The following is a 27,000-nucleotide window of genomic DNA, read 5'->3' on the forward strand; positions in this document are numbered from 1 at the left end:
GGCAGACGTTTGAAACAGGACACAAATTTAACCTACAATCGCTCATCAGTGAATAAACCTAATGAAACATCTATAGCACATATACGAAGAAAGGAACATACACATGTATTTAAGATTGAAAAACATCTGGGGTTGATATTGCTTAAATATTCAATATTGTGTGGATGAAAAAACCCAATACAATAATGAGCTTGGTGGTGAAAAACCCAATTTGATATCAACTTGAGGGGTGAATTGAAATTGATAATGCAATTAAAAAACTTTATCACCCAATTAAATAAGAAAATGGTGGGTAAACACCCCAATTTGTGAATTCTTATCTGGAGCTCTGTACTGGATGTCCTGAACTTGAGGACACAGACTCCACCTGTTCATGTAAGACCTACCTGCATCCAAAAGAAGAACTTTCTACTGGATGTCTTGAACTTGAGGACATAGACTCCACCTGTTCATGTAAGACCTACCTGCATCCAAAAGAAGAACTTTCTACTGGATGTCCTGAACTTGAGGACACAGACTCCACCTGTTCATGTAAGACCTACCTGCATCCAAAAGAAGAACTTTCTACTTGATGTCTTGAACTTGAGGACATAGACTCTACCTGTTCATGTGAGACCTACCTGCATCCAAAAGAAGAACTTTCTACTGGATGTCTTGAACTTGAGGACACAAGACTCTTATCTGTTCATGTAAGACCTACCTGCATCCAAAAGAAGAACTTTCTACTTGAGGTCTTGAACTTGAGGACATAGACTCTCCCTGTTGTACACTGAGTGACATGTTTGAACTCAATATCATCTGGGAAGATTATCAAATCCTAAAAATATACAGAGAAAACAATTATCTCACCATAAAATATCACAAACAAGAGGCTTGCAGGAGTCTGTATTGCTCACCTTACATTTGCTAAAAATAACTCATTAAGTTATTTAAAAGGAGTCATCTTTCAGTTTTTGTTGTATTGGAATCTTTGTAGACATTGTTTTCTGATTATTTTTGCTGATTACAGTTTCTACCTATTTATTTTTTAGTTTAGTTTTCATGATAATAGGCAAAAAATGCTAAAATAATTCAAAACCTTCATTAATCATGTTAATAGTTTCAATAACTCCTTAATTTTAGGTCATATTGGTATTTTTTTATATCATGTTTGGCTAAAACAGTTTCTACCTTTCTGATATATATTTGCAAAAATAAGAAAATAAGCCAAAAATCACCATTTACATTTTGTTAGGGCAATAACTCTTTAAAGAATCATCTGATATTTTAAAGAAACAAGAAAGTAGGAAAATCTGGACATTATGGAGATAATTATAAGCATTTTACACCATGTCATATTTGCTCTATTTATCAAGTCTATTAAGGTTTTCAATATACAAAGACAATCAATACATTTTAACCTTACATTCTATGTCTAATAACTATGGAAGCCATAATTAAATAAAATTGAGAATGGAAATGGGGAATGTGTCAAAGAGACAACAACCCGACCAAAGAGCAGAAAACAGCCGAAGGCCACCAATGTGTCTTCAACACAGCGAGAAAATCCCGCACCCAGAGGTGGGATTCAGCTGGCCCCTAAACAAAAATGTGTACTAAACTCCAAAACATATAAATGAACTAAAATTAAAAATCATACAAGACTTACAAAGGCCAGAGGCTCCTGACTTGGGACAGGCACAAAGATGCGGCGGGGTTAAATATGTTTAGTGAGATCTCAACCCTCCCCTTTACCTCTAGCCAAAGTAGAAAAAACAAACACACAGCAATACGCACAGTAAAACTCAGTTTAAAAGAAGTCTGAGTCCAATGTCAGAATAGGTAACAAAAGAAACTAAGCAAAATGACAATGATACATAAATTAACAAAGGACTACTATCAGTTACTGACATGATAGCTCCAGATCTCAATTAAACTGATTGAAAGATTATGTCTTCATCATATGAAAATCAAGCACAATCCCGCCCGTTAGGGGTTTAGTATCATACCATCATAAAATATATGAGAAGAACATCACCCGTATCATGCCAACAACTGGTTTTAGAATAAATGTGTTTATTTCCAATGCAAAGACCCTATGAGTGAATCAATAATATATTTCAATTTTATCGTTAAATAATGCACTGAAACTATGTAAATTTAGATGTGGCAATCACCGTTTGCCAGTGGAGACAGGGAGGTGGCAAAATGTTCAAAGACCCGAGAGACTATGCCACCTTTGTGAATCTACTGACATCGGCGATGAATTCCATTATGTAATGTCTTGTCCTTTTTTCAAAAAAGAACGATATAAATATTTACCACGCTATTGTTGTACAAATGTTAATATTCTTAAATTTAAAAATGTATTCACTACAGTCAATATTGTCTTACTAGAAAAATTGTGTAGATTTATAAACTATATATCAGTGAAAGTCTGTCCTCCTGGTTAAATTACATTTATTTATGTATATTTCACACATGCAAAATATGTTGTATTTTGTTTATATTTTCATCTCTGTAACTATGTCATTTAGTTAATGAGAATAAAGATCTATCTATCTACAAACATATGCCATCTTTAATGACCTGACAACAGTATCGTAACTATATCCCTTCTTAATAAGTCTGTTTAAAGGTTTGGTTAGCTTATTAGGTGAATGACGACATTTTTGTGCTTTGTCAAGAATATTACCATAAAAAATTGGGTGTGAAATACCTGAACGTATAAGATGTCTGCATGTTGATTTATATTTAAGAATGATGTCCTTGTACAGATGATAAAATTTAGTAAAATGTTTTGAATAGTTTGTGATATCTAAACCCTGGTGTAATAATTTTTCAGTAATACAGAGATTTCTTTCGTTAAAATCAAATACGTTGTTACAAATACGTGCGAATCGAACAAGTTGAGATATATTAACACCATAAGATGGTGACAAGGGAACGTCACCATCTAAAAATGGATAATTAACAATAGGAAATGAAAAATCATCTCTTTTATCATAAATTTTGGTATTAAGCTTTACGATAAAGATATAGATATCAAGATCCAAGAATGGGCAGTGTTCATTGTTAGTACTGTGGATTCATTAATATCCGTTGGATACCAATTTTCGTGGATTTCGTGGGTATAGTGGAACCACAAATTTAAATGTTCAACGAATTACAAATTTTCTAAAGGAATGTATGCAGACTTTGCCAAAACCACGAAATTAAATATCCACGAATATGCAAGTTTTTCTCAATCCACGAAAATTGGTACCCACGAAAATAAATGAATCCACAGTATAAGCTTTATTCAAAGTCAGTTCAGTTGGATGAATCTCTTTAGTGTACATACTGAAGTCGCCATTATTGAGAGCCAATATATCATCTAAATAACAAAAAGTGTTATTAAATTTTGGTATCAGATGTTGTTTCAATGGGTCTTTGCTGATTTTAGTCATAAATTGTAACTCATAACAATATAGAAACAGGTCCGCAATAAGTGGTGCACAGTTAGTCCCCATTGGAATTCCGATAACTTGATGATATATGGAGTCTCCATAGCGAACAAAAAAAGTTATCTAGTAAGGACCATTTTGACAAAAATTTCTTCATACATGTACCCGAAATTTGATTGAATGATAATGAAATTGGTTTGGTAGTATCAGCCAGAGAAGACAATCTTTGAAAAGGTTTACCCCCACCCTTTATCCACTGAAAAAAAAAAATAGAACAGAGTTTGAAATGATCCGAACCTAGGAAGACAACAAAAACTGATGAACTAAAGAGCAACAAAAACCTTGAATCTTATAAATCTGGTGTTAAAGTTTATCTGTCAAAAAAGGAAAGCAAAGATTTTAATAGCAAATTTTTATTTTATTGATTGGCTTTTATATTCTAGTCATTGTCATCATAAATTTTTAATTTTAGCATAATTAGTATAAAGCCTGCCAAAATCATGATTTCTTATAACTATATTTAATATTTTTAAGAATGTAACATAAAGGGACCCATTGGAAATAAGCTGTATGGCTTTCATGGGCAATCCTTCTTCTTCTTCTTCAGTTATACAACAAAACTTCAGGATAGTGAAGATTACTTGTCATGCTTGTTGTTGCAAGTCTCCTGATTAGGTATAATCAGCAATTGTTTTAAGATTTTTATGATTTTAGTATGTTTACATGTCTGCTATTGTTTTATACTTCTTTTGTAATGCTTTAAGTTGATATTTGATCAAATAAATCTATCTGATGAAGTTTATTTCAGTTTTGCATGACATTAAAAATGACACTCCCCCTTTTCCTCCTAATTTTCGAAAGTCTGTAGCTCAGACATGTACAGATACACTGCAATTTGTTGTGTGAATGTATTATTTCCTTTCTTTATATTGTTAGCAAAAATTTGAGAGCAATACAATGCATATCGACATGAAAAATGCTAATAACCCAAAATGACATAGCAATTTTCGTACATCTTCAATCGTGCCGGTACCACGATCCTTCCAGCAAAAGTGCATCAGAGAGTCTTCAGCCTGATAGACGTAGAGCAACCCCTTCCTTTTATCTGGGTGGACCATTTTCTCTTTCATGAACATTTTTCCTGCACGAAATTCAACCAAATTCTTGCTCTGAGAGCGACTATTTCCACCGAACAAAGCTCCAGTAGCCATTTTCAACGTTTTTTGTAGAGGAAATGAATTGGGTATTGAGACTTTTACCATAGGGTAAGTCAGTCATTTTCATTTGTTAAAAAATCATGAAAAGAATTTTTCAATTTCAAAATTGCTAACAAATATATTCTCTTATAAAAATAGAGGGTATCTCCTCCATGAAAATAAAGTATCTATTTCATTTATTTTAAATAAATTGGGGAAAGACCAAACCGTGCCCCCTGTCTGATAAATGAGCTTGTCCTGTCAAGTTCAAGGAAAAGTTCACAGGGGAGATAATTTGACATTTCTATCACATGTGATGTTTTGCTGCTCACACAGGGAAGATGGACTTTAGTGATCTTTCAGAATTTTGCAGGGAAAATGCCTCAATATTGATAGCTTTAACTTTTATTATATTATACATCTGTTATTACTATCTGTTTGTTGTAAAGGTAAGCTGTCAAACTTTAGAAAGAGCATTTACTTAATTAATATTTTGCCATAAATGTCATGATTACAAGATTCATGAATGTTATGAAAAAAGGTGCAATGCTTTTATCTAAAAAAGAATTCACTCAGTGGTTTAACCATATACTATATATAAATATTCATAATGTAAATAGATCACTTTCACTAATAGTATTCAGAAACAGTTTTTACATGTCTAAGGCACCAATATTTTATGAAGAAATGTATATATATTTTTTTTTTTATAAAAGTATCATTAAAAAAGTAAGGGCTTTTATTACCGTGTGACACGGATGCTCTGATAATGGAGGATTTTACTAAGAGAAGATGACTGTGTAACTGGAGCTAGCTATCCTGTTTCTCTTTTTATTGTTAAAATTGGATCTGTTTTGTTTGGTTGGTAATGGTATAAGGGTCCTCCGTCATAATACTTTACTCAGCACTCGGAGTACAAAATTCTTGCTATACTCAGCTATTCGAGTCCTCAAATAGTGGGACACCAAAACACCTTTATGACATAATGTGTTGTTTATATATTGCTCATTCATGTGTCATTGATCATGTTGGTGCATTGGTTTGGATACACAGATAACTTTACTTTGAAGTGACATTTATCTTAAAAAATAAAAATCTTTATTATCAGCAGTATTCATATAAAATAAAGTTATCGGGTAACATTTATCAGTTTTAACATTTTAATTCAGTTTTTGGGAGGTTTTCGTGATATCGTGGTACTGTATTCATGGTATTCATTCAATATTTATGACATACTGTAGAAATAGCCTGCAGGGTTTGACATTAGCAGGGGCCCACTTGGCAATGGCCCTAAAATTTGGTGTGGGCTACTAAAATTTCTGCTTTTCTTGTATAGAACTATATGTATTGGCAACCAAAATTTAAGCTGTGGGATACCATGCCAAAATTATAACTTCAATCCCTGAATAGGTAGAATTTCTATTGAAAAGGGGCAGATGAGAGTGACTAGATTAATTGAAGATATATAAGAAATTTGTGCTATAAGGAAAGTTTAAAAGTACTCAACCTTCCTTCTCTTACTTAATACAGAAGGAGTCGTGGTGATATGACACATGCTTTTGAAATTGTAAAGGGATTAAAGGTAATGACAAAATCCATGTGAAATGTTGTAAATATTGTTTTTTATACGACCGCAAAAAAATTTTGTGGTCGTATATTGGTATGACGTTGGCGTCGTCGTCGTCGTCGTCGTCGTCGTCCGGCGTCGTCGTCCGAATACACAATGGTTTTCGCACTCTAACTTTAGTTTAAGTGAATGGATCTCTATGAAATTTTACCATAAGGTTCAATACCACAATAGGAAGGTGGGGATTGATTTTGGGGGTTATGGTACCAACAGTTAAATAATTAGGGGCCAAAAAGGGGCCGAAAATAAGCATTTTTGTAACTTCCAGACATAACTTGTGTGTTATTGTATGGATCTCTTTGACATTGTACTACAAGATTCCATATCACAAAGGGTCGATGATGGGATTGATTTTGGGGTTAATTTCCTCGAAATTTTAGGAATAAGGGGCCAAAAGGGGGCAAAAAACAAGCATTTTTCTAGTTTCATGACAATAACTTGTGTGTAAGTGTATGGATCTTTCTGAAATTTTACTACAAGGTTCCATTTCGCAAAGGGAAAGCTGGAATTGAGTTTTGTGGTAATTGCCCAAAACGTTTAGTAATAAGGGGCCTATAAGGGGTGAAAAATAAGCATTTTTTAGTTTCTAGACAATAACTTGTGTTCAAGTGTATGGATCTCTCTAAAATTGTATTACAAGGTACCATACCACAAAGGCAAGGCTGTTATTGAGCTTGGTTTGGGGCGGAAGGGGGGGTGATGAATCATAGGGGGGGGTCAAAAAAGGGGTAATTATTTTTTTTCGTTTAAGGAATAAGGGGAAAAAAGGTTAAAAAACTAGGGTTTCCATTTTAATAGACAAATAATTGTGTAAAGAACATTATTTAAAAGCAGTGCAAGGTTGGTAATTCAAACTCATTTAAATATCTCACCTGCACTATGTTTGAATTATGTAAATTGGAAATTTGCCAATTATTTTAGTATAATAAACTTCATTGAAAATTTGCCAATATAAAATTTTGCTGATGAAGGTTTTTTGTTTACCTTTAGTCTGACTATGATGTCATTTTCTATTTTAATAGCCTTATGATGTAGTTAAATTTTTTTTAATACTTTTATGATGTATTTTAATGCGCTTTTATGGTTGCAAATTTATAGTTTTAATATAATAAACTCCATTGGAAATTTACCAATAGTTTGTTTATTTTTAGCTATGACTATGATGTCATTTTCTATTTAATTTTAAGGTTACAAATTAATTTCAGTTTTAAATATTATTGTAAAATGTTTGCCCAAAACATTTATTAATAAGTGGCCAAAAAAGGGGGCAAAAATAAGCATTTTTTTAGTTTCCAGACATTAACTTGTGTTCAAGTGTATGGATTTCTCTGAAATTGTACTTAAAGGTACCATACCACAAAGGGAAGTGGGTCAAAAAATTTTTGGGGGGGGGGGTATTTTTTTTTCCTTTTTTTTTTCTTTAAAATTTTCCATTTTAAGTTGGTCAATTCTGATCACAAAGAGAAAGTTGGAATTGAGTTTGGGGGATAATTGCTCAAATGTTTAGGAATAAGGGGCTAAAAAAGGGATTAAAAATAAGCATTTTTTTTTAGTTTCCAACAATTAATTGTGTTTAAGTAATTGGGTCTCTGTGAAATTGTACTGCAAGGTACCATACCACAAACTGAAGGCTGGGATTGAGTTTGGGGGGGCGTGATGTGTGAAAATTTTCCACTTAAAGTTGGTTAATTATTTCTGATTTAGATATAAAAGCAAATAATAATGATGTGGTTTGATTTTATCAAAAACTTAAATTGAAGTTATGTATATTGTAAATTTAGGTTACATTGGAATTTAAGAATTGGCTTTGGGGTAGGGTTATGGCTCAAACCTTTAAATAATAAGGGAAAAAAAGGTGAAAAAACAAGGGTTTCCAGGTTAATAGACAAATAAGTACAAAACATTATTTAAAAGCAGTGTAAGGTTGGTAATTCAAACTCATTTAAATATCTCACTTACACTGCTTTTAAATTATGTAAATTGGAAATTTGCCAATAACTTTATTGTTAATAAATGCATTGGAAATTTGCCAACAATTTTAGTATAATAAACTTCATTGGAAATTTGCCAATATAAAATTTTGCTGATGAAGGTTTTTTGTTTACCTTTAGCCTTGACTATGAAGTCATTTTCTATTTTTATAGCCTTATGATGTAGTTGAATTATTTAATACTTTTATGATGTGTTTAAATGGGGTTTTATGGTTGCAAATTTATTGTTTTAGTTTAATAAACTCCATTTAAAATTTGGTAATAAAAAAATTTTTGTTTATTTTTAGCTATGATTATGATGTCATTTTCTATTTTACTTTTATGGTTGCAAAGAAATTTTTATTTTTAGATATTACTGTTAAATGATGCTGATTAAGGTTTTTGCTATGTTTAGCCATGACTATGATGTCATTTTCTAATTTAATATCTGTCATGATGTATTTAAATGGGCTTTTATGGTTACAAAGGAATTTTATTTTTAGATATTACTGTAAAATGTTGCTGATTAAGGATTTTGTTTATTTTTAGCCATGACTATGATGTCATTTTCTATTTTAATACCTTTATTATGTAATTTCCATTTTTATACGACCGCAAAAAAATTTTGTGGTCGTATATTGGTATGACGTTGGCGTCGTCGTCGTCGTCGTCGTCCGGCGTCGTCGTCCGAATACATATTGGTTTTCGCACTCTAACTTTAGTTTAAGTGAATGGATCTTTTTGAAATTTGACCATAAGGTTAAATACCACAAAAGGAAGGTTGGGATTGATTTTGGGGGTTATGGTACCAACAGTTAAGGAATTAGGGGCCAAAAAGGGGCCAAAAATGAGCATTTTCTAGTTTCCAGACAATAACTGTGGAACGGTGTATGGATCTCTCTGAAATTATACTACAAGTTTCCATACCACAAAGGGATGGTTAGGATTTGCTTTGGGGGGTTATGGCTCAAACCGTTTAGGAATTAGGGGCAAAAAAGGGGGAAAAACAAGGTTGTCCTGGTTAATGGACAAATATTTTAGTACAAAACATAATTTAAAGCAGTGTAAGGGAGATAAATCAAATACATCATTGAAATTATCTCCCTTACACTGCTTTTAAATTATGTATAAAGTAATGGTTAATGAACAATAAAGATAATCTAACAGTGAGGGAGGTAATCCAAATACAACGTTTTGGTTACTTCCCTTACTCTGCTTTTAAATTATGTTTAAAGAAATGCATATTTATAAAGGAAGACCAGTAAAAATATCGGCAAATGTTTTCATCTTTTTTTTTTACAAAAAAATCCATATGAAAGATTTGACACTATATTTTTATTAATTCTATTATAAAATAGATTAAGTTAGCACTATGGTAAATTTAAATGGGTAATTATGGTTGCCAACTCCATTGGAAATTTAAATTGAGATTATGACCATATCTTGAGGGAAAGAATTTTTTTGGGGGAAAAAGGGGGGGGGGGATAAAAAGAAATTGTGGGGGGCCAATTTTTTCTCATTTCAGATTTCAGAAATTAAAAAGAATTATTCTTCAAATATTATTTTTTTTTTCAAATTTCAAATATTGAAAAATTTCAAGAAGTAATCTTTAATTGCACAGTATGACGCATTAGATTTGTTAAATCTTTGATCACATTTATTTATTTGTTATGCCGAATCTAACAGTGTATTTAGATTTTTAATTTTGGGTCCAGTTTTCAAATTGGTCTACATTAATGTCCAAAGGGTCCAAAATTAAACTTTGTTTGATTTTAGCAAAAATTGAATATATGAGGTTCTTTGATATGCTGAATCTAAACATGTATTTAGATTTTTGATTTTTGGCCCAGTTTTCAAGTTGGTCCAAATTGGGGTCCAAAATTAAACTTTGTTTGATTTCAACAAAAATTGAATATATGGGGTTCTTTGATATGCTGAATCTAACCATGTATTTAGATTTTTTATTTGTGGACCCCGTTATCTAATTGGTTCATATTGAGGTCAAAAGGGTCCAAAATTAAACTTTGTTTGATTTCATCTAAAATTGAATTATTGGGGTTCTTTGATATTCCAAATCTAACCGTGTATTTAGGTTCTTAATTTTGGGTCCTGTTTTTTAAATTGGTCTACATTGAGGTCCAAAGGGTCCAAAATTAAACTTAGTTTGATTTTAACAAAAATTGAATTCTTGGGGTTCTTTGATTTGCTGAATCTAAACATGTGTTTAGATTTTTGATTATGGGCCCAGTTTTCAAGTTGGTCCAAGATAGGGTCCAGTATTAAAACTTTGTTTGATTTCAACAAAAATTGAATATATGGGGTTCTTTGATATGCTGAATCTAAACATGTATTTAGATTTTTGATTATGGGCCCAGTTTTCAAGTTGGTCCAAATTGGGGTCCAAAATTAAACTTTGTATGATTTCAACAAAAATTGAATATATGATGTTCTTTGATATGCTGAATCTAACCATGTATTTAGATTTTTTATTTGTAGGCCCCGCTATCAAACTGGTTCATATTGAGGTCAAAAGGGTCCAAAATTAAACTTTGTTTGATTTCATCGAAAATTGAATTATTGGGGTTCTTTGATATGCCAAATCTAACCGTGTTTTTAGATTTTTAATTTGGGTCCCGTTTTTTAAATTGGTCTTCATTGAGGTCCAAAGGGTCCAAAATTAAACTTAGTTTGATTTTAACAAAAATTGAATTCTTGGGGTTCTTTGATATGCTGAATCTAAACATGTATTTAGATTTTTTATTATGGGCCCAGTTTTCAAGTTTGTCCAAGTTGGGGTCCAAAATTAAACTTTTTTTGATTTCAACAAAAATTGAATATATGGGGTTCTTTGATATGCTGAATCTAACCATGAATTTAGAATTTTTATTTGTGGGCCCCGCTATCAAATTGGTTCATATTGAGGTCAAAAGGGTCCAAAATTAAACTTTGTTTGATTTCATCAAAAATTGAATTATTGGGGTTCTTTGATATTCCAAATCTAACCGTGTATTTAGATTTTTAATTTTAAGTCCCTTTTTTAAATTGGTCTACATTAAGGTCCAAAGGGTCCAAAATTAAACTTAGTTTGATTTTAGCAAAAATTGAATTCTTGGGGTTCTTTGATATGCTGAATCTAAACATGTGTTTAGATTTTTGATTATGGGCCCAGTTTTCAAGTTTGTCCAAGTTGGGGTCCAAAATTAAACTTTGTTTGATTTTAACAAAAATTGAATATATGGTGTTCTTTGATATGCTGAATCTAACCATGTATTTTGATTTTGGACATTGGACCATAATAGGTAAATTAAAAAAATTCAAGTTCTTAGACCACATTCTCTCTGTGTCAGAAACCTATGCTGTGTCAAATATTTAATAACAATCCAAATTCAGAGCTGTATCAAGCTTGAATGTTGTGTCCATACTTGCCCCAACTGTTCAGGGTTCGACCTCTGCGGTCGTATCAAGCTGCGCCCCAGCGAAGCATTTTATTAGATATTACTGTTAAATGATGCTGATTGAGGGTTTGAATGCTGGGATTGATTTTGGGGGTAATTGCCTCCAAATTTTAGGAATTAGGGGGCAAAAAACAAGCATTTTTCTAGTTTCATGACAATAACTTGTGTGTAAGTGTATGGATATTTATGAAATTGTACTACAAGGTTCCATATCACAAAGGGAAAGCTGGAATTGAGTTTGGGGGTACTTGCCCAAAACGTTTAGGAATAAGGGGCCAAAAATAAGCATTTTTCTAATTTCCAGACAATAACTTGTGTTCAAGTGTATGGATCTCTCTGAAATTGTACTGCAAGGTACCATACCACAAAGGGAAGGCTGGGATTGTTTTTGGGGGTAATTGTCTCAAAATGTTAGGAATTAGGGGCCATAAAGGGGCAAAAAAACAAGCATTTTTCTAGTTTCATGACAATAAATTGTGTGTAAGTGTATGGATCTTTATGACATTGTACTGCAAGGTTCCATATCACAAAGGGAAAGCTGGGTTTGAGTTTGGGGGTAATTGCCCTAAACTTTTAGGAATTTGGGGCCAAAAAGGTGCAAAAAACCCAAGCATTTTTATAGTTTCCAGACAATAATTTGTGTTCAAGTGTATGGATCTCTCTGAAATTGTACTGCAAGGTACCATACCACAAAGGGAAGGCTGGGATTGAGTTTGGGGGTGATGAATCATAAGGGGGTTTCAAAAAATTTGGGGGGGGGGATTTTTTTTTCCTTTTTTTTCTTTAAAATTTTCCATTTTAAATTGGTTATTTCTGATTAATATATAACAGCAAATAATAATGATATGGTTTGAATAGGTAAATTAAAAAATTTTAAGTTCTTAGACTACTTTCATACTGTGTGAGAAACCTATGCTGTGTCAAATATTTAATTACAATCCAAATTCAGTGCTGTATCAAGCTTGAATGTTGTGTCCATACTTGCCCCAACTGTTCAGGGTTCGACCTCTGCGGTCGTATCAAGCTGCGCCCCAGCGGAGCATTTTATTTTATACTTACAGAGACCACAGATTGCATGTAAGGACCAAAAATTTAAAAGTTTTCTTTTAGAACACTGTCCTGTGTTGAGTAGCAAATTCAAACCAACAATTTGGTGTTTTGAATCCAGGGCACAAACAATTCTGAGGTCATTTATTCCCACCTCTATCAGGATAACATATGATGCGTAAGTATTATTCTGTAGGTTCCTGATTGGTCAGATCCTTATTCTGAAGGTTCCTGATTGGTCAGATCATTATTAGTCATGTTCCTGATTGGTCAGATCCTTATTCTGAAGGTTCCTGATTGGTCAGATCATTCAAAACTCAAATTTGTTTGAAGACCTATCTACAAATGTACCTTCAAACACTGTCATGACTGTCAGGTATTAAAAGTAGAAAATTCGTGAAGAAAAAGATATCTGAAAAGTTATGTATTAAAATAACGAGCTGCTACCAAAATTTTCTGAAATGATAAATTTATAATTAATCCACTTTGAGAATAAGGGTTCATGACCTCATTAGCCTTCAAACATAATCACAACTGATACTAGCTGACCATGCATGACCCTCATGGGTTGTCAAGGTCATTAAAAAAAAACTTGTTGACAACTGATACTTTTAACAAAAGCCAGAGGATAGCTAACAGCCTGGGTGCTGTGTGCAAACATTAATTTTCAGATCACATGGTACAATTTTAGCTTTAGGTCAGCAATTTTAAAAATGGTAAAAAATTAATTTGTTCATATATTTTTATTAAATGCTCACTTTTGAATTCATGAAAAAGGTAGCAAGTTTTCATATAGAAAGATTTATCGATTATCAATTTTGAATAAAATATTTACTGGATCTTTATAGTAAATTATTATGAATCTGTCCTGTAATGGCAGGAATTATTTCATTTTGGTTAGAGACTTCGTTCAATTCAATATTTTATATAACCAAATGACAAATTTGCAGTCTGGTAACAAACAACTCCATTTTTACAACATGTATGATGTAGCTCTGAATAACATTTTTATCTTAATGAAATATGTAAAACTGTTGAACTTTTTTCAAGTATATGATAAAGAATCACTAATATTCAAATCAGAATTAACAACTTCTAACTTTAGACATTGTGAGAATCAAAGTCTGGGGTAATTGGCCCTTTTTTTCGAAAAAATTGAACTAAAAAAAATCTAAAAATTCAGGTCAAGCAATGTTGAATTGTTCTCCCTAAGGCCTTATATTGCAGCATTGTGAACATATATTATTATGCATGGTGCTATCTTATTGGATTTTAAGATAGAATTTATTATGAGGTGCTATAATTGTATGGAAACAGTGTATTTAAAAAATCCTCTGATGCTATTTGAAAATACTTTAAGATTTAAGGTTGATGACAACAACCACTTTCTGACAATGTTGCTACTGTTACCATGGTTACTAACAATAGAAAAATGTGATAAAATATTTTAAAAGAGATTCTGACGACCAATTGCTACCAAACTTTGGTTAAATGATACATTTAAAATCCTCTTAAAACTACCCTCAAATATAGCTGTGACTGTTACAAACAATGACAAAAAGTTTTTTTTTTTTAAATGATGTATTAAGGACCAGTTGCCACAAAAAATAGGTTCAATCAGATAATGACACAGTTAATAGATCCTTTTTAAGAACTTCAACCCCATATACATGATATACCCTCAAACTTGGTCATAAACTAATACTAGAAATAGAAATAAAACAATGATAAATATAGGAAAATTATAATCTCAAAAGGAATTTACACATTTTTTGCCTCTGTTTGTAGTAAAAATATGTATAGCTTGTAAATTAAAAAGCCAAGGATGTATCATTATGTTTCATACTACATGTACAAATATTTTAAAACCTTTACTTGATTCTTTCATAGATACATAGATTTGGTTTAAAACTTCCCGGTGTACTCCTGTAACTTCAATCTGATTAAAATGCAGATCCTGTGTCTAAGCTTTGCTAATAAGGATATGAAAATGCTCCATTCTACTTTCTGTTTTAAAGACCTTTTGGGATCCTCTGGTTTTGTCTGATTAATACACACCTTCAAAAATTTGAAGGTTGAAATTTCATTGGCTGATGTAATAATTACAAGAACAGAGAGTAAAACGGAGAGTTGTCAGATCCTTGTATCATGTGTATGTAAAGCTTGGACACACAGCATGCACAAGATCTATATTTTAATCAGATTGGGTTTACTTAATTATTTTCTTGCAACTCTATAAATACATAATCTATCTCACAGTTAAATTTTCAATTTTAGAGCGTTATAAAATATTTAAGATTCAACTCCTTAGAGTGCTGTAATATCATATTGCACGATGTTTTGTGGTGGAATCTGTTTTCTATATGAAATTTAGGCAAACTTTATCTTTCTTTTCCAATAATCTGCAAAAAGATGTGTTCTTTTTATTTGATGTCTTAATTCAGATGGTAGCCTTTTTAGTGATGTCACAATAGGAATTTTGGTGGAAAGCAAGAACATTTCACGTCATAATTGAATTTTGGTGGAAAGCAAGAAAATTTGAGGTCATGGTTGAATTATAACCAATAAAGAGCTGTGATCAAAATAACCACACTTTGATTAGGAAAAAATAATGTTTTGGTCAGGATAAGGATAAATTGGCTAAAATTTGCAACTTCGTTAAGATACATTATTAAAATATACATCATGTACATCATAACCTTAAAGCCACACAAAAATAATTTGTTGTTGTCCAAACTTCTTAACTTTTATCCAAACAAAAACTGTAGGTAAAATTCAGTAAATCAAATTGATCATGTTGACATAACTTTATACAATGTATATATCATGTACATGATAAACATTAGTTAATATCATACAAGAGGAAATTGATGATAAATCAACCTTAAAGTACTGAACAATAATTGTAATTAAAAATGTAACAAATTATACTATTGTAATTCAAAAAATATCAATACAGTTGTGCAATATTATGTATTCTTTTATTCTATTGTGTATACACCATCACAAATTATCTCAATATACTCTTGATTATGTTGATAATGTGGAAAGATGATAGAATAACTTCATAAATATTATATCTGGAAAATTAACTGAAAATTGATGATAACTTTGACATGTTAGAATATTTGTGGTAGAGTAGGGAATAGCAGATATACTGGTCGAAGCATTATAATCCTTAGCAATAAACCAGGAAAATAGTTTAGTATGGCGTTCATTATCACTGAACTAGTATATATATTTGTTTAGGGGCCAGCTGAAGGACGCCTCCGGGTGCGGGAATTTCTCCCTGCATTGAAGACCTGTTGGTGACCTTCTGCTGTTGTCTGTTCTATGGTCGGGTTGTTGTCTCTTTGACACATTCCCCATTTCCATTCTCAATTTTATTCCAGGGCTTACTGTACATTCAGAAATTATTGCAAGGTTTTTATTGATGTAAATAATGTGATGATAAGAACTTGAATTCTGATATCTGATATATATATCAGCACGCATCTGATATCTGATACATATATCAGCACACATCTGATATCTGATACATATATCAGCACGCATCTGATATCTGATACATATATCAGCACGCATCTGATATCTGATACATATATCAGCACGCATCTGATATCTGATACATATATCAGCACTCATCTGATATCTGATACATATATCAGCACGCATATTTTCCTGAAATCGCAATAATTAATCCATTGTAATCTCGCATTTTTGTCCATTCGTCAAAAATCGCAATAATTTCTGAATTTACAGTAATCCACCGTTTAGTCTTATCTTGAGTTTTTATGTACTTAGTGTTTTGGGGACTTGTTTTTATGTTTGTGGTTTTGTCTGTTTTTCTTTAACTTGTGGTTTTTGTTGCCCCCCTCCCCCTCCCCCTCTGTATTTTCTCCTCTTTTTAGCTCTCTTTGCCATGATCTGTGACTTCACATCCATTATTGTTTTCTGTAAACGTTACACAATTTTATCTTCTCCACTAAAACCATTAATTTACAAAACTTGGCAGGAATGATTTATTGAAGGTTCTTTACAAACTTTCTCATTTGGTTCAGAGTGGATATTAAATATCTGATTTTGATAGGCCAATTTTCAAACTACAAGCCAAAAAGTTTAAAAACTTTATGAAAGATAATCCTCGTTGAACGATGATTGACTGTATTGTTGGCATATATATAAAAATAAGAAGATGTGGTATGATCGCCAATGAGACAACTCTCCACAAGTGACCAGATGACACAGTAATTAACAACTAAAGGTCACTGTACGGCCTTCAACAATGAGTAAAACCCATACTGCATAGTTTACTTAGAAATCAATGGCAAATCACATTTTAAACAAAGAAAGTAAAATCATGTTTCTTGGAACATCGAGTTTGACAAACATGACATATACCGGGGTAAGCTCAAACAACAAAATTACAGTTATTTGTACACTCGAATAGTAAGTTAAACCAGGTTTTATCAGCTTATGGTAGTAAACTTCCCACTTGTATAATAACCTTTGAATGTCCATTAGATGAAACCTCTTAGCAAAATCAATTCTTTTAACCTATGAATGCAACTTAATGAACCCCACCCACAATCAACAACTTAAATTTGGTCCAAGTCAACTGCCATATATATATATTATCAGATATTTGACAAAAGGATGGTAATTGAGCTGGAATAACAATGAAATTGATCTTAAAACAGATTCCCTTATTTCTAATGTTTATATTTAAATCAATCCATACCAGCTGTTTATTGTTTCTGGGATATTGTTTCAGGTAGGGTGAAGGTTGGCGCCTATTAAAACATTTAAACCCGCTGCATTTGTTTGCACCTGTTCTAAGTCAGGAACCTGATGTTCAGTGGTTGTCGTTTGTTGATGTGGTTCATAAGTGTTTCTCGTTTTTTTTATAGATTAGACTGTTGGTTTTCCTGTTTGAATGGTTTTACTCTAGTCATTTTTCGGGCCCTTTATAGCTTGCTGTTCGGTGTGAGCCAAGGCTCCGTGTTGAAGGCCGTACTTTGACCAATAATGGTTTACTTTTACAAATTGTGACTTGGATGGAGAGTTGTCTCATTTGCACTCATACCACATTTTCTTATATCTATATGCTTATTAAAATCACTTGTTCTAATCTCTGCATTGGTTGAAGTTCAATTTTTGGCTTCAAATTTTGTAGATGTTCTTTTTTTGTCTCGCCTTGACGGAGTTTCTGATGGTTGAGGTGGCAGTTGTGTCAACACTGTATTAGTTTGTGATTAGGTAAGTTTATGGAGAACCACTAGTGCTAGTTCAATGGTATTTGGTATGCTGTTGTATTAGCATTGTGGTGCCCCTCAGTCATGGTCTATTGATTCTGAAACATTTGCTTACTTTACATGTACATTTTTTATTAGTTTGTGATTTAAGGTAAGTGTAAGAGGAACCAATTTTGGTAGGTCAATGATATTTGGTATGTAGTATTGGCACATCTCATTTCCTTGGAGATTATTTAACTCTGCTTCCTCAATCCTGGTCTTTCACTTTTGACTTTGAAATTTTTGCATAGACTACACATTAAAGCTTGTTGGTTAGATCAGTTTAAGATAAACCTCTAATGTCAAGCCAATGATAGTTGGTATGCAGTTGTATTAGTAGCATTTGCAAGTCTCTTTTCCCTGGAGATTATATGGTCCCCACCAAATCGGCATCCGGACAAATCGGACAAATCGGCACCCGAGAAAGACACTTCGGCACCCAGACAAATCGGCACCTAGACAAATCGGCATCTAACATAGACAAATCGGAACCTTATAAAGATAAACCTTGATCAAAATATAGTGAACCAAACATTTAAGTTACCTGGCACTGATATATGTATGTGGGTATGAACTCAATTTACAAGTTTAGTGTTAATATAGCGATTATGTTTGACTGTTTTTACAAATTACCAATTTAATTCCTGCACTATTTATGACATTATTGTCAATATTGTATATGGTATCTTCGAAGAAGTATCTTATTCTTTTTGTTTTTATTTTATTTGTGAAGACTGTATTGCAGCTTAGTCATTTGGATAGTCAACTTATTCGTAGATCTAATTTTGTTGAACATTTTTGTCACTTAAAGTTTCCCTTCATCTATAATACTTTCTTTAAAAAAACTTGAAAATTTAATTTAAAAAAAAATGCGTTTCAAGCCAATAACTCCTATAAGGGATAAATTTACAATTTCGGTCAGTTAACTTAGTTAACTTAGTTGTAGATCTCAACTTGCTGGCCATTTTTGCTGTTCAAAATTTTTCTTTATCAGCATTTGAGATAATAATAATAAAAAAAACAAAAAACAAAAAAAAAACCAGATATTTCGTAAAATTTATAATTCCAGATGCAATAACTGCAAATAGGGTTGTCCAATTGGTTTGAAAAATTACGTGGCAGATAAATCTTAACATGCTTATCATTTTTATCCTTATAAAAATAAGGAGATGAGGTATGATTGCCAATGAGACAACTATCCACCAAAGTTCAAATAAAGTGGATGTAAGCAATTATAGGCAACCGTACGGCCTTCAACAATGTAAATGTAAGCAGCCATGCTCAGTTAATTGTAGATATTAAATCAGATACCTTGTGTAGGGAGAATGTAGCAATTCACTCTTTCATGGTGCCATCAGTTGTATTTTGGAAGGCAACATTTTTTTTAAATTTCCGCAACTTTTATTTAAAACGGCCTCTATTACATAACGGAGATTGCAGTAGTTTCTAACTGAAGTCATAAACAAATCGGTCTTCACACGCTCTTATTTTTTCCCATCATAGAATTTCCGTAAACGTTATTGATTTTATTTAGGACATACATGTATTTGCGCTAAAAGACGTTTTTACTCATTATGGCTTGCACGCGCTTTTATGTTTATGGGTTTTAATATTAAAACAATAAAATATAGTTTTCAGGTATTGTGTTGTCTTTACAGATGTAAGGATCAAACGAGAACACAAGCTGAAACACAAGCTATACACTTTTTATCTCTCATTTGTCTCTATTGAGAAATTATCAGATTTATACATAAAATACTGATTAATTAAATGATGTTTATTCAAAAACACCGTCATATCTAACAATCAATTATGATTTAATTAAATGATGTTTTACTATTCATACACAATCATTTAGGATTTAATTAAATGATGATTTCAAATTTTGTTATTGCATATTTTATCAACGGATTATAATATTACGGTAACAATTCTTTTATTTTTCCTAATATATATATTTAAAAAAAATGAGGTGCCGAATTGTCTTGGTCCCGAAATGTCCGGATCCCGAATTGTCCAAAATGGATGCCGAAATGTCTTCGGACTTGGGTGCCGATTTGTCTGGGTGCCGGAATGTCTTGTTACCCCCCTAATTATGGTTCATTGACTTGGAAACTTTTCCATTGCTTACAAGTTTTAGGTAAGTGGAATGGGTATGGGTTTTGCCCATTGTTGAAGGCCGTACAGTGACCTGTAGTTGTAAGCTTCTATGTCAATTGATCTCTGGTGGAGAGATGTCTCATTGACAATCATACCACATCTTCTTTTTTTATATAGCTATGAGAAGTCAATAGTATTTGATATGCAGTTTTATAAGCATTGACATTTCTCATTTCCATGGAGGTTATTTGGTCCTGCACCTTAAGTCATGTTCATTGATTTTGAATGTTTTGCATAGTTCACTTATTTGGATTCAATATTTGCATTATAAATACTATCAAAATTACAAAAAGGCGAGACATATCTCTGTGTCAACAGTTTATTGACTGAGAAGTCAGAATGACAAAAGTTGACCCTGTTGAATGTCATCATATAGTAAGAAGACAATATCACCAGTAAAGTAAAGGTTTTTATACTTATTTCTTTTGATTATTTGCGTCACTGGGTTGCTGTATCATTGATGTATACATCTGCTTTTTAAAATGTGTGTTATAATAATAAGAGGATCAAATTCAATCATTCCATCTCCCCTATTAAGGCAAAAAAAAACTACTAATAAGATCAAGATTTGGATTGAAGTTTGACCCCTCTCAATGATATCCTGGCTAAGGGTCTATGATAAATAAAAAGCAATTCGTTCCCCTTACTGTGAAATAATTATTGTCAGATCATATGTTTTTGTACGTCATATGAATTCGTACTATGCATGCTTTTTCAATGGAAATTGTGACTTCACAATGCATTCTAAATAGCACAAAACACCATAATATTAATAAGAGGATAATGCTGATGTACAACATAATACGTCTGACATTGTAAGCTGAAAGTTGGGGCCTCAGTGGCCGAGTGGTCTAAGTAGTTACTACTGTTATCATTAGCCAGTCAACACTGAGGTTGTGAGTTCGAACCCCGCTCATGCGGGTGCACTCGACTCCAATCTTAATTGACTAGGATTGTCAGTTTTCCTATCGAAGGTCGTGGTTTTCTCCGGGCACTCCGGCTTCCTCCACCAATAAAAACTGGTCGCAACGAAATAGCCCAAAAGCGGTGCTTAAAAAAGGAGTTAAACACCAAAAATCAAATCAAATCATACTGAAAGTTCTCAGTTAGAGTTTATTGAAATTTTTGTCAGAGCTCAGAACACGATTAATATCTTGCATATATTTGTAAACCATGGCCATAATAGATATTTTTGGGGGAATTATTCCTCTTGGAAATGTCAATGATATGGAGAACTATTATTGTTTTAAAGTGCTCTTGCACCTGTATAAATTTCTCAATTGATTTTAATGAATTTCTAGTTTATCAGTGCAGGACATTGGCTACACTGAAGAATTCTTGTTTCCTTGTTGGCCCAGGAACACAGTTATCGTCCTTTGATTTTCTGTCCCTACTCAGTACTGTGAACAGTGTATTAGTTGGAATTTTTTTCATACCCCTTCCAAATTTATTTCTTCATGTTTTATGCCTCAAATAGCAAGTAGGGGGATGAAATTACACTGTAAAAAAATTGGGCCATGAATTTTAAAATAAAGTAGTGATTTGGTCCAGCTGGAAAAGGTTAAAAATTAGTATGTCTGAAGCTGTCAATAGAATTACAGACCCCCTTATCATAAAATTGTCCATATTTTTAGTTAGAGCTGATGAAGTGTTCTATAATTTTGATATAATTTGTCCCAAAAGTAGTACACCGGGACCACACTGTAAAAATATAATTGAGAAAGTGCAGGTGGGATTTTTTAAATTTTCATTTATTGTCTAAAAGAAATGCACTACGAAATAACTGTGTTATTGGGCCTGTTGTATTACATCAAACAATTGTCAGATGTACATCCATTTCATAATTTTTATTTTACCAATACTATCATCACGACTTAACAAAAAATCGTTAAGTAAGTTTAGTCTTTTTAGTAAATGTTAAGCCTGTATAGTTCCTAAACACTGAAAATGATTCCAATAATACAATGGATAATTGTCAAGGTGTTATTTTTGACGAACATTTCCAATAACATGACCATATAATACCACTTATAAATGACATGTCTATATTCCATAGGGTAGGATACATCATGTACACAGAAACTAATTACTGGAGAGACATCTATTATTTATGTTCTGTCAGTAGTACATCTGAACTAATGTAATAAGGATTGTTGCTTTTGTAGTTGGACAATTGTGCAATCATTGTTCCTGAAAATCATACCGGCTGGCCGGACTGTTGACTTCCTTGAGCATGTTGAGGAGGTCATTTCACTTGAATATTCAGATAGTCCTGGACCTATCATTATTTATAACAAATTTGAACCCTTGAACAGATTATCTATAACTTACATTGACTTATGGTTTCTCAAACTAGATCTCAATTAGTTAGTAACCCAGAACCTTTTGGAAAACCATAGAGATAATCTTATTATAAATCATCATTTCATAATAAAAAAAATATGGGGTATCCATCCATGACACAAAATCAGTATAAGCACAGCGAAAAACACACATAAAGCAAATGAACAGCGCTGTTATTGCTGTTCTTCATCTCATAGACAACAGTGAGGCCTTCAATACAAAGCAAGCAAAAAATGAAAACCTCTCTCCTCACTGCAAGTTTAAGACGGCCCCTAGCACTGGCATGATCGGAATTCTTTGCAAAAATAATAATAATAAAATTATGTGTTTTTATTCTTCCAGAGAAATAATAACGTTATCAGATGGAGGCCAAATTATTTTAGACTGGTATGAGAATGAAAATCCTATCTTCCCTGACAAAGAAACCAGACCAACTATATTACTGCTTCCTGGTTTAACTGGTGAGGATATTATAACTTTTCATTATTGTAATGTTATTAGTTACACAGTGTGCAATTGTCCTAATACGGAATTTATCGGGTCAATAAAATTCATATCCGGTTTGGCTTTTTCACTGCACTGTGTAACGAATTTATCTTGATTTTGTTATCACACCACTTATTTATTGTTTTTGTGTTAAATAGTATTAAAATAGTATTTAAAACATTAATTATTAGGACAATATCAACCAAATATATTTACATATTTAATCTAAAACTGTGAAAAATGAAAAATATTAGATACTTTTTTTTTATTAAGTCAATGGTATAAGGGAGATAATTCGAACTGACTTAATAAAAAATTGCACTGAAATTTATTAGGACAATATCAGCCAATCAAATTACTCTAAATTAGGATAATAAAGTTTGTCATGTGTTTGATTTAGAAATCATCAACAAGATTAATATGTTATTGCATCTCTTATTTAAAGTTATGATTTTTACAGTACAGGGGCCTCGGTGGCCGAGTGGTCTAAGTAGTTACTACTGAAATCACTAGCCAGTCAACACTGAGGTTGTGAGTTCGAACGCTGCTCGTGCAGGTGCACTCGACTCCAATCTTAATTGACTAGGATTGTCAGTTTTCCTATCGAAGGTCAGTGGTTTTCTCCGGCACTCCAGCTTCCTCCACCAATAAAAACTGGCCGTCAGGAAATAGCCCAAATGTGGCGCTTAAAAGTGGCGTTAAAACACCAACAATCAATCAATCAATCAATTTACAGTACATTTTTTATACTGTGGATTAATTATTATATCGTGGAATACCAGTTTTTGGTGAATTTTGTTTCTACAGGTGAACCATGAATTTAAATGTCAACAACTTACAAATTTTCTATTGGCTTTTATGCAGGATTTTGTAAAACCTCAAAATCAAATATCCACACAAATGCAATTTTTTCATATTCCACGAAAATTGGTACCCACAAAATAAATGAAGTTTTTTCTTCTCATTTTGAATGTGTAAAAAATATTTAGTTGCATCAACATTATACAAAACATTTTGAGAAACAATTTTGTAGACAATATAAGTTTAAAATATGTTTATTATCACAACATTGCATGTCAACCATGTACAAGATCAAGTACAATATCAAACAAAAGTTAACATTAAAAAAAAAATTCACATGTTTTACTCATTTATTTGCAAAGGATCAATAGTATTTCATTAAAAAAAATCACAAATGGAATAACTGCATGTTTTAGTGGATATTTTGAGAATTGATGAAAAATTGTATTTTTCTTGATACTCAATTTTGTGGTTTTGATAAATTCTGCATTCCTTTCCTTGAACACTTAAATTTATGGTTCACCTTGTTCATCTTATACCCGTGAAACAGGATATATTTCATTGAAAATTATGGCAGTTTTAAAAAAAATAAGAAGATATGTTATGATTCCCAATGAGACGACTCAACACAAAAGACCAAATGGTATAGAAGTTAACATCAATAGGGTACTGTACAGCCTTCAACAATAAGCAAAACTTATACCACATAGTCAACTATAGAAGGCCCCTTAAAAGACAAATGTAAAACCATTCAAATGAGAAAACTAATGGTCTGATTTATAGTTCACTTGAACTATTTCTATTTTTCGTTATGTAGATATACATAATGTGCATTAGGAGAAATCTATATCATGTATATAGAGCACAATCAACTTAACATTGTCAACAATTGATCACATTGTTTGACCATCAAGAGTTATTTATTACCGAATCACCTTGTGTGTTGACTTTGTTTGTATATATGTACTGTGAATTCATTATAATTCATTAGACACTAATTTTTGTGAATTTGAACATATGAACCACAAATTGAAATGTTCAAGGAATTACAAATTTTTACTAAAGGTTGAATGCAGACCTTGGCAAAAGCATGAAATCAAATATCCACAAAAAAACTCAAGTTTACCTTGATCCATGAAAATTAGTACCCATGAAAAGAAATGAATCCACATTTTGATTGGATAACATCACCATTTTTCATGGCATCAATTCACAATCGATGCTATGAAAATGTATGTGAAAGGTCAGACAACATATCATATACAGATTTTAAATAAAATTGAGAATGGAAATGTGTCAAAGAGACAACAACCCGACCAAAGAGCAGACAACAGCCGAAGGCCACCAATGGGTCTTCAATGCAGCGAGAAACTCCCGCACCCAGAGGTGTGCTTCAGCTGGCCCCTAAACAAAAATGTGTACTAGTTCAGTGATAATGGACGTCATACTAAACTCCGAAATATACACAAGAAACTAAAATTAAAAATCATACAAGACTAACAAAGGCCAGAGGCTCCTGACTTCGGACAGGCGCAAAAATGTGGCGGGGTTAAACATGTTTTTTGAGATCTCAACCCTCCCCCTATACCTCTAGCCAATGAAGAAAAAACAAACACAACAATACGCACAGTAAAACTCAGTTCAAAAGTTTAAATGTATGTTTTAAAGTTGTTTTCTAACAGTTTCATTTGAATGGAGATATTGCATTTAAGCTCTGATGGCATCAATTGGTGATTTGATGGTCACAAATACCTGTTAACTGGCTCCACGAACGCATCGCCAGTAAACTTAATTTGCGACCATCAAATCACCAATTGATGCCGTCAGAGCTTAGAATACAATACAGTTATCTTTTAAGTATATTTTTTTCAGAGGATTCACATATTGAAAGTCAGCATGTAAATGTACATTGATCTGTTGTTTTTTACAGTTTATCTGCTACTTCCTGTTATCCATTTTATATTATTGATTATTGCAGGTGACAGTAGTTGTAGTTATATTCTTCATCTTGTATCTGAAGCAGCACAGCATGGATACAGGTAATTGTTAGATTCTAAGGGGACATATCATTATGAGTCAGGGGGAAAGTAACTCCATCCTCAATCTTGTATCTGAAGCAGCACAGCATGGATATAATTGTTAGTTGTTAAACAACAATGTTTGATACCAAGTCGCATAGCCTGCACAAACCAATTAAGTGTATCTAGACTTCCTTGTAAATTAGGAAGACTAGTTTCATGTAATTTCTATATCTTTCTGTAATTCCATCACTCTCTTTTATTGGTTGATGAAACCCAAGATTGATTTACAAACTGTAATTCACTAATTACTGTTTATAGATCTGTTGTGTTTAATCACTAATTTCTATTTATAGATCTGTTGTGTTTAATCAGAGAGGAAATGGAGGGGCAAAGCTAAAGGTAAATGAATATTGTTACAATGATGAAATGTATTGAACCTTTTAGAAGATGTTTCCGGTCTCATTGATGTATACCTGAATAAATTCAGACAAAGAGACAACTCTCTTTCCAAGTCACCATGTATAAAAAGTTGACAATTATAGGTCAAAGTACAGCCTTCAACACGGAGCCTTGGCTCACACCAAAAAGCAAGCTTTAAAGGGCCCCAAATGACTAGTGTTAAACAATTCCAACTTGACAATGGGCAATTTTTGCTTGTGAATTTTTACTTTGTAGAAGGTTTTTCATAACAAAACTTCCCCTATCTAAACATTTCACTGTCAATTTAAATGTAATGTACAAGGCCATTAAGCATGACAAGCACAGACAACAAACACAGCGAAGATTTAGCTGCTCTTTTTTTTACCTTATATATATATTATACATGTATATGGTCAACCACATCTTCAATCTGATTATTATAAGTGTTATTAAATGTGTCCTTTTTGTCGAGCCTGCAACTTTTGTTGCAAAAGCGAGACATAGCAATCCTACATTCCGTCTGCTGCGGCCGCGTCCACAAATATTTACTCTGTGGTTAAAGTTTTTGAAATTTTAATAACTTTCTTAAACTATCTACCAAACTTGGACAGAAGCTTGTTTATGATCAAAAGCTAGTATCTAGAAGGAAATTTTGTAAAAATATATTTACTGTTTTCCCGTATATTACTTATATATGGACTTATGGTGTTAATATGTCCTTTGATTGAGTTAAGCTATTTCAGTTGATATTTTAT

At 32.4% G+C, this 27,000-nt stretch overlaps 2 protein-coding genes across 7 annotated transcripts in view; one reads left to right on the forward strand and one right to left on the reverse strand.

Annotated features, from left to right (window-relative positions):
• Positions 1-4,656, reverse strand: part of LOC127731994 (proteasomal ubiquitin receptor ADRM1-like) — a 29,718-nt gene extending 25,062 nt beyond the window's left edge. For 5 of the 6 annotated variants that reach the window (XM_052241037.1, XM_052241040.1, XM_052241039.1 and 2 more), the window contains exons 1-2: positions 4,439-4,645; positions 701-817 (exon numbers count right to left, since the gene is read on the reverse strand). In XM_052241037.1, the coding sequence (XP_052096997.1) occupies positions 701-817; positions 4,439-4,636 (315 nt within the window). In that variant the 5' untranslated portion in view covers positions 4,637-4,645. Of the gene's footprint in view, positions 1-700; positions 818-4,438 lie in introns of all 6 variants that reach the window. The other variant, XM_052241035.1, reaches the window with a different exon arrangement.
• Positions 4,657-4,916: 260 nt separating this feature from the next.
• LOC127731993 (phospholipase ABHD3-like) overlaps positions 4,917-27,000 on the forward strand; it is a 46,796-nt gene continuing 24,712 nt past the window's right edge. The window contains exons 1-5 of the mRNA XM_052241034.1: positions 4,917-5,070; positions 12,735-12,898; positions 22,860-22,978; positions 25,783-25,843; positions 26,179-26,224. Of these exons, the coding sequence (XP_052096994.1) occupies positions 4,963-5,070; positions 12,735-12,898; positions 22,860-22,978; positions 25,783-25,843; positions 26,179-26,224 (498 nt within the window). The 5' untranslated portion in view covers positions 4,917-4,962. The remainder of the gene's footprint in view (positions 5,071-12,734; positions 12,899-22,859; positions 22,979-25,782; positions 25,844-26,178; positions 26,225-27,000) is intronic.

Source organism: Mytilus californianus, unplaced genomic scaffold (genome assembly GCF_021869535.1).
Source record: "Mytilus californianus isolate M0D057914Y unplaced genomic scaffold, xbMytCali1.0.p SCAF_21, whole genome shotgun sequence".
Classification (NCBI taxonomy): Eukaryota; Metazoa; Mollusca; class Bivalvia; order Mytilida; family Mytilidae; genus Mytilus; species Mytilus californianus.